The sequence below is a fragment of the Anser cygnoides genome, chromosome Z, assembly GCF_040182565.1.
Source record: "Anser cygnoides isolate HZ-2024a breed goose chromosome Z, Taihu_goose_T2T_genome, whole genome shotgun sequence".
Lineage (NCBI taxonomy): Eukaryota > Metazoa > Chordata > Aves > Anseriformes > Anatidae > Anser > Anser cygnoides.
The window spans coordinates 38,320,413-38,333,162 of record NC_089912.1 but is presented as its reverse complement, the minus strand read 5'-3'; the positions used below and the strand labels follow the sequence as shown (position 1 = coordinate 38,333,162).

The 12,750-nt window shown below is 41.6% G+C and overlaps 1 protein-coding gene across 7 annotated transcripts in view; it reads right to left on the bottom strand.

The window, feature by feature from the left end:
* Positions 1 to 12,750, bottom strand: part of SEMA4D (semaphorin 4D) — a 95,642-nt gene that overhangs the window by 33,690 nt on the left and 49,202 nt on the right. For 6 of the 7 annotated variants that reach the window (XM_048046082.2, XM_066989054.1, XM_066989055.1 and 3 more), the window contains 2 exons: positions 9,110 to 9,173; positions 2,000 to 2,391 (listed from right to left, as the gene is read on the bottom strand). In XM_048046082.2, coding sequence (XP_047902039.1) covers positions 2,000 to 2,093 — 94 coding nt within the window. In that variant the 5' untranslated portion in view covers positions 2,094 to 2,391; positions 9,110 to 9,173. The remainder of the gene's footprint in view (positions 1 to 1,999; positions 2,392 to 9,109; positions 9,174 to 12,750) is intronic. The other variant, XM_066989053.1, reaches the window with a different exon arrangement.

The following is a 12,750-nucleotide window of genomic DNA, read 5'->3' as shown; positions in this document are numbered from 1 at the left end:
CAAACCTCTCATTTTACACATCCACTGTCAGCTCTTTCCTCACCTTCTCACTTCCACATACCCACCTACTGTGGAAAACTAAATAGTTCACCGCATCCCTTGCACCCTCCCAAGACAAATCTCTCAAAAAAATCCTGCACCTTAATATAAGACATTTCAAGATATTAACACAGGAGAAAGGAGACAGAAGCTAGAAAGAAACCATGTACACAGTGTCAACAAGCTGATTTTCAAGTGGAGACTGGAGATAAATTGCACGCATCAGTAAGAGATGTGGGAAAACCATGATGAAAAGGAAGAAGAAGAAAAGGGGGAAACATGGGGGAAAGAAGCAGTGGAATGAGGAAGCATGCGAACTGGAACAGAAAGGCTTGGAGAAAGATGACACAAAATGATTAATATACAGGAATATTTAGTCTGCATGTACTAACAACATAGAAAAACTACTGAAAGCTTGGGAGGCCGTACTTCATGCAAGAATCTACCATGCAATAAAGCTTCAATTTTCAGAGACAGGCAGAAAACAACGTATTATTTCTCTCAATTCTAACATTATAAATTGCACTATTTCAACTGCAAGACTTGGGAAAAAATCATTTTAAACTAGATTCTGAAGCATACAATTTTAAAATCTTCCACTTGGCAGTAACATTTTCTCCAAAAGGATGAACTGGTTCATACAACTCTTACCTGTTCACTCCTCCACTGAACTAAATTTCCCCTTCGTATTTAAAGTAGGCTTCTTATACTTAAATGCAACAATCTTTAGCAGACAGAGAAACAGCAGAAATGAACAAAAAATTAATTTATTTTGAGTAATTTGGATAGGTCTGTGACGTATAATACCACTAAACACCAACTTGCTAAGTTTGAACTATTATACAACACAAGAGCACCAAGGAGCCGCACCAAGGAGCCTAAGCAGGAACTGCAAGCCTTGTCTAGACTACTTTCCGAAAAAGCAGTATATCAGCAACTCATTTATTGCTATACCAATAAAAAGGAAAAGCATCTCTACAGCCATCTCATAAATCAGCTCACTGTAACTATATCCTTAACCTCCATTTATTTTTTCCTACAGCCTGACTCCTCAGAATTTAATATCTTTACTTATGGTTGCTTCTTCATACTATCCATATGCTTATTTGGTTGCAGCACACTTGGGTGGCTAACTTTAACTACCAGTAAAAGCAGGAGTCAAAGACAAAAGCTTTTAAAAGCTAACACATCCACGACACCAGGGTGCAGGGGAAAAAAAAAAAAAGATTATTCACAAACAGAAGCACTATTCCATAGCCTGTGCTCTAGATTTCTCTTCAGACCCAGGTTGAGCAATTAAGCCCAAAATCTACAGGAATATCTGATCCCTACTGGCTCTCTTTGTGCTACATCCCGCTAACTGTACTGGGATGTTACAACTATTTGCTGCAACTTCAAGCACAGCGTAAGTAGTGTTTGGTGGAAAACACTAGGTTGGTTCAACTCCAGGCATCAAATAACATTGTCAGAAGGAGGCCAAATGTTCTCCTTTACCTAGTGATGTACCTAGAGCTCAGGACTATTCAGCATCGACATACACCTCAGTCCAAAAAAGTATTAAAAGAAGATCAATGACAAAAAAAAAAGAGAGAGTATTAGCTGGAGAGGTACATTTTGTTATTATGTTCTGTCTCTTGATAACTTGATTAAAACAAAATACATCTACTTATTGTGTTGTGTTTTTTTTTCTATTGGAGCAAGGTCCACCTGTAAGAATCTTCAGCAGAGAAATCCCAGTCTGAAATTCCTCCTTTAAAAAGTCACATTTTCAGAGCTGTTTGACGGATATGCAAGTAGTCAACTCGGTGCTCAAGCCACTGTTGGATATTCTGGTCCTAAGCACTACAGGTTAAGCAAAGCCAGCAGAAACTGACTAAATTTTCTGCAAGCAGGCTGGAAGGACACACACAAACCCTGATGTTGTTGCAATATTTCATTATTACACTATTTCTCTTCTTACCTCTGTGTTCCCAAGTGATCCTTGGTACCGGACCAAATGTTACTGCCACTTCCACAAAGATAGCCCAAACTGCATACAAAGCGCACAGAGCCATCTTCACTGTCCTTGCTCTTTTGGACTCCTTGGATAACTGCAGCAGGTTGCGTTTCTTTAGCAGAAGAAAACCAAATTCCAGGCAGTATTAGAGAGCAGGCATTTCAGAGCTTGAGAGCAGTGCAGCAAGGCAGGCTGGAACAGTCTTCTAAGTATGTGCCTTCAGCAGATCACTTCAAGGGAATGCACATTTTCCAGGATGCTGAGTACAGAGACTGCCCACACTCTCCACGGGCTGCAGGGCTGCTGAGAAGCGCTACTGAGCGCATTCTTCAGTTTCGCTGAAGAAATAAACGATGCTGTGGAGAGAGGAGGGGAACAGTAAGTAGAAGAGAAAGTGAACTGAGCATTGCCAAAAATAGCATATTGCATGCACTGATCTTGCAATACTTCTACAGCTGCCTGCATAGCTCAGCTTGGAAAGTGAAGGTTCCTTAAAAACTTCCCATATATTACACAGCATACAGGCAGTAACTGAAAGTAATCATTTCCACCCAGAACACATGGTATAAGTATCTTGAGCTGTCATTTATGTGTAATGCTCAAAACCTGACTTTAACCTATGCATTTTCTTTTAATAGTGAGTTGAAGAAAATCCCACCTCTACAATAAAGACACAAACCAAGATAACAAAAATTACTGAGACTAATTTCACAGAGCAAAAGACATAAGAAGTGCAGCTTAACGTTAACTACTACTTACACAAACCTGCCCCACCTCCTGTTCTTGCGATCTTATGAACAGAAGCATCATTTTTAGCAAAGTCTTCTTGTGCACTCAAGGTGCAAGGGGGTAGAAAGAAATTCACCTAACAAAGAGCTAATGCACTGTGTACTTAAAAAAAAAAAAGAAAAAAAAGGAGAAAATGCTTAAATACTCGAAGTGCTAGACAGTCATACGGAAGTCTGTCTGTTACTCTCAGGCTCAGAAAGATCATCAAAACCATTCACTACCTTCTGTGCTTTTTGTCCACAAGCCACCACTGCTCCACCTTCCTACACTCACTCCCAGGTCAAGACTCATCCAAGTATTCAACATCAGTACGGACTGGTGAGGGGCAGTGAACGCATTCATCGGCCACTAAATTACTGCATTTAGGTAATTTGGGGGGTATCTCTGTGGGGCTGTACACTTTAGAGGGGGTGGGAGGGCAAAGAGAGGCATTTCATGCCACGACAAACAGCAGCACGCAGTGTCGAAGCCCGACGTACCATTTCAGGGGAAAGGGGCAGCACGTGAGGAGGCCAGTGCTAAAAGCTAGGCAGAAGCTGCAGCGAGAACGTCTCTGGGGAGAGGAGTGGTGCCAGCAGCTTCTCCTCTCCTCTCCGGGAGGGAGAAGTGCCGGCTTTAAACAGGCAGTGGCCAAGGACCTCTGGAAACTGCAGAGAGCAATCCATTACGGGCACAGAAGTAATCATTACCACTGAGCAGACAATCCACATGCATTAGAAGCTTTTGCATCTGGTTTACTCAATGATTACACAAGATTTAAAAAAAAAAACACACACACTATTTTCTTCCTAACAATCTTTTGCCTACTAAGAAAAAAAAAAATCACAATTTGCTCAAACTGAGCCCGGGATTTAAATTATTATTATTATTATTTTATCATTAGTGTTCAGTTCTGGTAACCACTTTGGGTGAGATCCAACCGCTGTAATGGATCATAGAAATCTTTCTGTTTTTTATGGCATTGCTTACTTGTTTGTCTGTCTTGCACCTTTCCTGTTTATTGTCCCAAGCTAAGCAACCCCGCTTTGCTATCCAACCTGTTGAACAGTCCCCTTGCATCAGAGCTGCTGAAGTATCTCGCACATTCTGATGCAAATAGTTTTACAGGTAGTTCAACGGTTAAGTTCAAGGCAGTTTAGCAATCTATTTTAATGGAAATGTAAGAGGGAAAAGAGCACTGTGAAGAAAGAACCCTGGGCCATTATTTCTACACTATTAATTCTTTTCAAGCCATCTTTTGTTAGTAAAAGAGACTCAAAGCAGTATCATTTCCCCTAAACACTTTGTTTAAAAAAAAAAAACGAAAACAACTGCTGGAACAAAACTATTCAGCACCAGTCTCATCAATAAGCAATCATGTACTGTCTCCAGAGAAGAATTCTCAAGTCCTGTAAAATTTCTGGACTTTGCTGGTTTAGCAGATCTTCGTGATGAACAAACCTGAGCCTTCCCATAGCCATGATTACACTCCTAGCTTAGATCACCTGTCTCAGAAAATGAAAAATGACAAAAAAAAATCTTGTTACTACAACTTGTTATTACCTTCTGAAGATGACAAAACGACTGGTAAGTGCTTACTTTGCTGTGTGGCCACGGAACACCTCCAGCTACACAAAGCAGAAGTCTGTCTTTTCACAGATGGGCTTGCTGTATAGGTTTGTAAGACAGAGCCTTTTTCACATTAATACATTTGACTTGCAGAGAATTATTTGTTGAATGCAGGTAAAGTTTTGTGCATTTAAAAAAGAGGGGTGGGACACCACAGTGCATGCTGCGTGCCCAACAGTGCAAGATGTTCTCACTCCCTTTAGTTTAAATAGAGATGAAAATGCACTCAGGAATTTGTCCTTTAATTTAGCCTTCAATTTAATTACTCTCCTCCCCCCTTCCCTGTGCTGAATATTATCTGGAATAACTCCTTCACTCACATCCACTGGGAAGTCATCCATAATCGAATATGAACCTGTTTTGATATAACACAAAGAGTAGAAGGAGCAAAAAACCCAGACAATGGCCTAATTTCCAAATTAGCTCAGCTCCATCAGTGTTCACTGGCTTTGATTAGAGCTGAGTGCTTTGCATTTTTGAAATGTTAGGTCTCCTAATGCTTTAGGTTTGACTCCTAAAAATGAGCTATAATTTGCTTGAAAACAAGACCATTTAAGAAGTAATTCAGGAAGAAACCTGAAATGCTTAGTTACACAATTAAACTCTAATTAAAGTGGCCACAGGTCTACTCTTCAGTTTTCTGTAAAATTACTTTAAATTTTCTAAGGTAAATTTAAACAAGTAATTTTCATTTAGGCATTCTTCTGCTCATGTTTTTAAATCAATGTATTATGATGAACTGCAGCAAAATAATGTGTACACCACTTGCATGAGTTTTCCATAATGCTTGTATTTATGGTGTCTGAAAACAGGGCAACTACAGAAGAAGAAACAATTAACAGAGCTCCTGTCAGTTTGGCAGGGCACAGCTGGAAATTGAGAGCTGTGAACACTCCCATTGACATGCATAATTTTAGTGCACAGGCAGAGAAAAGAGAAGAGACAAGATTCTGCTCTCTCAAAGGATAGAAAATTGAAATTGTTAGATAAAGGAACATTTCAGGATGCCTAATTGCTTATAGTGAACAACCAATGTAAAAAAACTAACACAAATTACGAAAGCGGGGAGTTGTAATGGCTTATCTTACCATAGTAACTTATCACAGAACAGTTTGGGTCGGAAGGGACCTTAAAGATTTAACTCCAACCCTCTGGCCAGGGGTCAGGGACACCTCCCACCAGACCCAGCTGCTCAAGGCCCCATCCAGCCCGGCCTTGAACACTTCCATGGACAGGGCATCCACAGCTTCTCTGGGCAACCTGCTCCAGTGCCTCACCACCCTCATAGTGAAGAATTTCTTCCTAATATCTAATCTTGACCGTTACTGAGATGGAAAAACATCTGGCTCTCACATCGCCCACGTCAGTGGCATCCGGTGAGTGCTTGACAGACTTGTTGGAAAGAAACAGTGCCCTGGTCCACCTTCTTCTGGAAAAACACTCTCATCACAAAACACTAGCTCTGCAATAGGAGAAGTTGAGAAAACAGCAACAGGAGGAAGACTGCTATCTTTCCCATCCTCTGGGGCACAGGCACAAAAGGAAGCACAAAGAGGTATTTGTGAAAGTAAAGTTTCATCTTTCAGAGATGTGAATTCAGCAACTCTTATCACTACCGGATAAATTTTATAAATCAAGTAGTAAAATGCAACACCGAACACCCAGAGGTCAGTGTCTTCCCCAGCCAACACGGTAAAGCTGCAACATGTATGTGGGATACTTGCCCAATCCATCTAAATTCTGGAATTTCAAAGTTAGGAAATGCCCAGTTTTGCAACCTTGATTTTGAAATATTTTTTTTTCCCCTTTTCTTCTTTTAATAAGTACTTACTTACATTGCACAACTCCTGAATTCGGCTCGGTGTTGCACAAAGTGCTGGATGGATCTTTCCTTATCTTCTCGACAAAGCCTCGGACCGCATGGCAATGAGCTGAGGCACCCACAGCACGCAACGTCACGGCTGGGGCCTCATCACTCCCCAGAGGGGATCCTTAGCAGCACAGCACCTACCCTACCTCCCCCAGTAAAGGCAAGGTGGGCGCAGGTCCTCCTGGTGCCTTCTCACAGCTCCCTGCTCACACCAAGTGCCCACAGCACTTCCCCATCTCTTCACATAGCCCTGCGCTCTCCCCTGGGCAATCTTTTCTGGCAATGCTCCGGTGCTGCTCCACGGCGGGGCCCAGGTCCCACGCAGAGGGGCTGCAGCACTTCAGGCACCCGTAGACCAGTGCAGGAGACGGGACTGAGGGAGCAGCCCCAGGCAGCAGTGACCGGGCTGGGACAGGGCTGGCAGCAGAGACGCTGCATGCCCAGGGAGAGGGCCTTGCCGCTTCTCATCCAGAAAACGCAGCTCCTGGGCCTCCACAGTGGCAGAGGCACTCACATTTTACACCTAAGAACCCACTGCACCGCCAGGGGAAAACTAAGGGAGAAAACAGGAACGCCGTCAGCTGCGTGCAATTACATTACCACCACAGGTGATGCAAGCCTCGGTGAGGCTGCAAGACAAATGACCGCCTTCCTCTGGGCTGGAAGACAGACCTTCAAACGCTCACAGTTCCCTGCCTCTCCATCAAATTACTTCCACGTCTTCCGCTGCCCTGGCAGAGCAAAGGAGGCCTCACCTCACAGTTAAGCAGCAGCTGGCCACCAGGCATCCCCTGCCCCGCCAGGAGCAAAAAACACGCAGGCTTCCTGGGTAACTTACCCATCTGTTTTTAAGATAGATAAATACAACAATTTAATTATGTGCTTGCAAAAGTAGTAGGGTTACTATGATGAGGGATAGAAAGCTCAATACAGGGAGACAGGCAAACTTAGAGCTGCTTCCTTTGGCAAAAAAGGGGGAGGTTAAATGATTCATCTGTCAGATGGCATAAAATGTTTTCCCAAAATAATTTTCTTCAAAGGCTTTAAGAAACTTCAGCAGAATACAGACCCGCTTCAATGTTTACTGATGCCTATTCGATAACAAAGATTTTAAGGCTCCATATGAAAAAGCAAACCACAGAACTCCCACTGTGAGACTTTGCTTAAACCTGATTTTTTCAATTTGCTTAGTCTTTGATTCCAAAAATAGAAGGAAAAGTTAGCAATACTTGTATCATTACCTGTCAAAATTACAAAGACAGAAACATACAATTCACCTTTGACAACTGAGTTTTATTTACATAGTTTATTTTAGGCTGGTATAAGGACAGACTGGAAATACCCCTTGCTTTAGATCTCACCCTTTCACAACCTGAAGCACAGTGCCATTGTTAGACTGGCTGATGGAAAGCATTATTTCTATCATCTTTTCTTTATTATGCAACACAAACGGTTTGCTAAAGTAAGTTAAAACCTCAAACTAACAGACCAGTGTCCCTTTATGACTAATATAAATGTAGAGCACGGGATTATTTACATTTCAAACTGTATCAAAAATACTTTATAGTTAACTAGGTACTCACAAATTAGGTGAAGCTTTTAAAGATAATTCTTTACCTACACCACAAAGTTTGCTGAAGGATGCGTGCTAGTGCTAAAAGAGGACAAAAATTCTGAGGAAACAAATGCCTAAGTGCCTAAATTTTAAGTGCCTAAAATTTTTAGGCTGAAACCTTCTGTGAGGACAGCTGCAGGGCTATGATCTTGGGATCAGCAAGATGTGGTGGGATGTCTCCACGACTGGAGCACTGCAATGATGGGATACAGGCTCTTTAGGAAGGTCGGGTTGGGACGACAAGGAGTCCTTTATGTGAGAGCACACCTGGAAAGCACGAAGCCCTGCCTGGGAATGGATGAGGAGGTGACGGAGACCTTACAGGTGAGATTAAAGAGAGGACAGGTAAAGGTGACATGATGCCGCAGGCCACCTGGACAGAAGAAAAAGCAGATAAGGCGCTCTACAGACAAGTGGAAGGAGCTTCATATTCTCAGGCTTTGGTCCTCATGGACCTTCAACCACCCCAATATCTGCCGAAGGGACAACAAAGCAAGACATAAGCAATTCAAGGAGTTAATGGAGTGTACCGATGATACCTTCCTCCTTCAAGTGACAGACAAGCTAACAAGGAGAGCTGCTACTCTTCAGGACCTCGTACTCTCCATTGACAAGGGGCTTACTGGGAACACAACGATCAAAGGCAGCCTTGGCTGCAGTGACCATGAGATGGTAAAGTTCAGGATCCTGAGGGCAGGGAGGAGAGGGAAAAGCAAGCTAATGGTACTCTCAAAGGCACCTGAATGTCTAAATCAGTTGTTCTTATTTAAAAACAAGCAACAAAAAAGACTAGACAAGGTGCCCAGCAACACCTTCAAAGATATAGTTGTCTCATAAAGCAACACTACTACCCCCTCAGACACAATCTTCTTAACATGGTACAGCTGCAACCCTGAACAGAACCTTTCAGTGATAACCAAAGCACAAGTTAAGCATACAGTATGTTCCTGAGTGAAAAAAAAGTCTCTTTTCTGATAAATTTATTGAGAAATACTTCAATCTTAGAGCAAAACAAAATAATAAATCAAGCTTATTATGAAATCCTTATTTATGTTTGCCATACAAATTAACACCCTCGTCTTCTTGCTTACATAGGCAATATATTTGTGTGATTAAGAAAGAGACACCCCCAATGCAGCCATTAAGAATCCCACTGCAATAGCAGGGAGAGGCAACCCACATTTTCCCGTACCTGCCACTTCTTGGAGCCTCCTGCGTGCTGCCGGAAACGTGGAGTTGTCAGAAATCCTTCTTTTCTGCAAAGAGATAATAGGCGGAATTTGACATCGTTACCGCATAAACCTGAAGCACAATTTTTGATATGGGAATTATAATAAAACCTCCCCCAGAGGTTGGCTTTCATTTGCCAGATTCTCGCTGAGAGACTGCTTCTGACAGAAACCAGAACTGATGTATCTGTATCCCGTGAGCCAAGATCCTGATACTGCATTTAATACAAAAAAAAACCCACAACCAAACAAAAAACTGCTAAGCAGACCTGATAAAAAGCATACACACAAGCCTTTTTCAGCCATAGTTTGTTCCCTCTCTCCCAAGCCAGCCAGTACAAAATTATTCAGCATTTGCATTGTGGTAGCAATTATTGATCCTCCTAAGCACCTGGGACTTCCCTTATGCTGGGACTGAACATACAGTGAAAGCTCGGGAAGTTTAGACACCGACCAGTCTCACAAACAATTAGCTTTACCAAATCCATATAGAGCAATCTCAACACTCCCCTGCATTACTAAACTTCTATTATGCACAAGTGTAGAGCAAGAATATCTGGATACTTATGATAAAACCTACTGCATTTGTATATGTTTTGGTATAATCAAAGAAGAATGGTAGGACTACTCTGATGCAACCACAGCAGGAAACATTTATCTCAATGCTTATTTTAGGTAACATTTCTAAATATGCAAACATATCATATTGTTACATCAGTTTGTATTCAGCATATATATATATATATATATATATATATATATATATATACACACATACACTTCCTAATGTTCACCCAAGAGCTCTTAGAAGGGTATGGGCTGCTTGTAGGATTAGTGGTTTTAAACGCTACTCGCAATGGATCTGTGATTTGGATTTCAGCGAGCTGAACAGTAAGGGGGTTCCTGCAGATCAAAATGGGAAGAAACTGCATCTAAAAAAAATCACCGCTGCACACCTGAAGGCTCAGTTCTTGATCCAGAGGATTAGAGTGAAAGGCAGGCAAGACAGATGGCCCCCAAAGAAACAGACCAGACCCAAAATTACAAGAAAGTGAGATCAGTATTGCATGGCAATAAGGGAAGAGAGAGCCTACATGTCTTCTCTAAAATAGTGTCTGTCTGCCCTGTCCTTCAACAGCGCACATTTTGTGACGGCCAGCATATTAGCAGGCAAACAGCTACATTAGACTCACTTTTGCCAGAGAAAAATGTCTTCTCTCCACAATTCAAAATCATTTGGGATACAGAACAAGGAATGCTTGATTCTTTCCCCACAACATTTTCTGGACAAGACACCCCAGAGAAATCTTATTCTACGGCAGCCTAGCTTGCCTGTGCTATTACCCACCAGTTATTTTTCACAAGAAGCATATAAGCAACTTATTTTTGTTGCAAAACCAAAGCAATTGTCTATCTTTCATTCCGCTTGAGGAAAAAAATAAAAATTAAAAAACCACAGGTGAACTGTGAATCACCCTGGCAATCACGAAGCTCTCCATAAATGAGCTAACATCAGATCACCTCGATGGCTGTACCTACTCAACACAGAAGAGAATTGTTAAAATTTGTAGGAACTGCTACTTGCTGCCGTAATAGGCCATTGATCGCCACAGTTGTTATTGTTAGCTGTGATTTTCAGGTCCCAGAGAGCTTCCTCACAGCTTATTGCTTACAGAGCAAACAGACATATCCATTTTAGCTGTAGGTAGATTAAAGGGAAAAGAAAGTTCTCTTCTGCCTCCGCTTAGAGAAGACTTCTAATAGTCCGTGGCTTTTACAAGTACTTTCATTATAATAAAGCACTCGCTTCTAAGAGTTACAGGTAGATGCTAATTACTCGAGCAAACCTTTGCAGCAAATAAGCTGACCAGCAGACTTCAGTAGTTCTTAAAATGGTTCATCGCAGAAGTTCCCCTATCTCAAGAGGCAACTAGCTCCAGGTTTCTCAGCTAAGACTGGCAGCGACGGAGGAGCTGAAAGACATGTGAGGGACAGGCAAGTGGCCAGGGCCCAGGCTAGCTTTCAGCAAGTGGATCTCCACAGAAGTATGGAGATGGAGAAAAGCTGCAAGGCTGCCTCAGCTCAAGAACTTGGCTTCTGTGAGCATTTCATTGCTCCTCAGAGCTTCCTCTTGAGAAGGGACGGGAGGAAAAGCCTGCAACCAGTTACCTGGTGGTTGTTGGTGTCCTTTGCACAGAACCCCACGAGCTCAGGACCTGGCGTGAGGGCAGCTGAACACAGAGGGAGGTTAGTTTGCAGCACAGGTAGGTTCTTGTCCTTTGATCAGGCCTCTGCTGGCTGCCTGTTTGGGCAACACCTGCTGTCGCACTACACAAATAAGTAACTCGTCACAGCTTGCCAAAAGCGATGACATAATTACACGCTAATTCAGCCGGGACTTGAATATTACATTAACATTCATGTAAATATTGCAAGTTTTCTGGCACCCTTCAGTCCTTTTGTTTGACCTGTATCTTTCATATGGAACTCCAGAACAGGCGCTGCAAGAGCTCCCCAGCAACCTTACATGTTGCCAGGTTTTAAGATTGTATTTCAGTGCAAATTTCAGGGAAAAAAAAAAAAAAGATTGTTTCTTCTGGTAGCAATTACTTAAGATGGGGGTAGATGTACATGGACAAAATAAATTACACCACGAAAAGCTCATTATTTTGACAACTGTGACTAAATCATCAAAGATTAAAGAAAACACCTACTGGATTACAAATGAAAGACAGCCTGGAATATATTATGTAGAATAACATGACAGTCACTTTAAGGAAACTTTAAATAAGAGAGCTGCAATCTTTCATATATGTGTGGTGTGTGTGTGTGTGTATTTATTTATTCAAGGATCTCCTTCTAACCTTTCAAATTTCAAAACACATTAACCTATTGCAATGTACTTCTGACTGTCACAGACAACTTGCACTAAAAAAAAAAACTTGTACTACTGCCTTGTGTGTATCAATTACTATCAGAAGCATTTCTTTAATCCTTTATTCAGGCTTATAGCTTAGTGCTGAACTAGGTCCAAGAGACTAAATGAGAAAAAAGGAGAAAGGAAACACAGAAGAAAGCTAGTTTATAAGCAAACTGTAATCACTCAAATAGCTCTTTGGGAGATGAAGGAGCCAAATTTTAACTTTGGAAATGTTTGTGTTATTACAGCATTATTTATCTGCCTTACCAAAATATAATTTGCAGATCAATACCCTTGATGATTGCAAGTGGAGGTGCTTTTGCTACCTATACCTCAAGTCAGACACAACCTATTTGTGGGCTAGCATTCTTAGAAGACTATTTTAAACGTGTGTGCGGAAACCGCAGGTTAAGCAGACAAATTGCTACGAACAGCTGGTTTACACAGAGAGCGCTAAAAATGCTTCTGCGGCTACTTTGTGTGATTTTAGAGTTCTAAAATAAAATAATTACACGAAAAGGTAGGTTAGACTACAAAATTTAAGAACCGTACCTATTATCAGCACTTTATTTTGGTAATTTGGTATCTGCCAAATCAAAATGTATGCTAGTTTTACATAATTTATTTCCATAATTATTTCCATAATTCCTGCCCTCTCATGGGACTGGTCAGCTTGATGATACC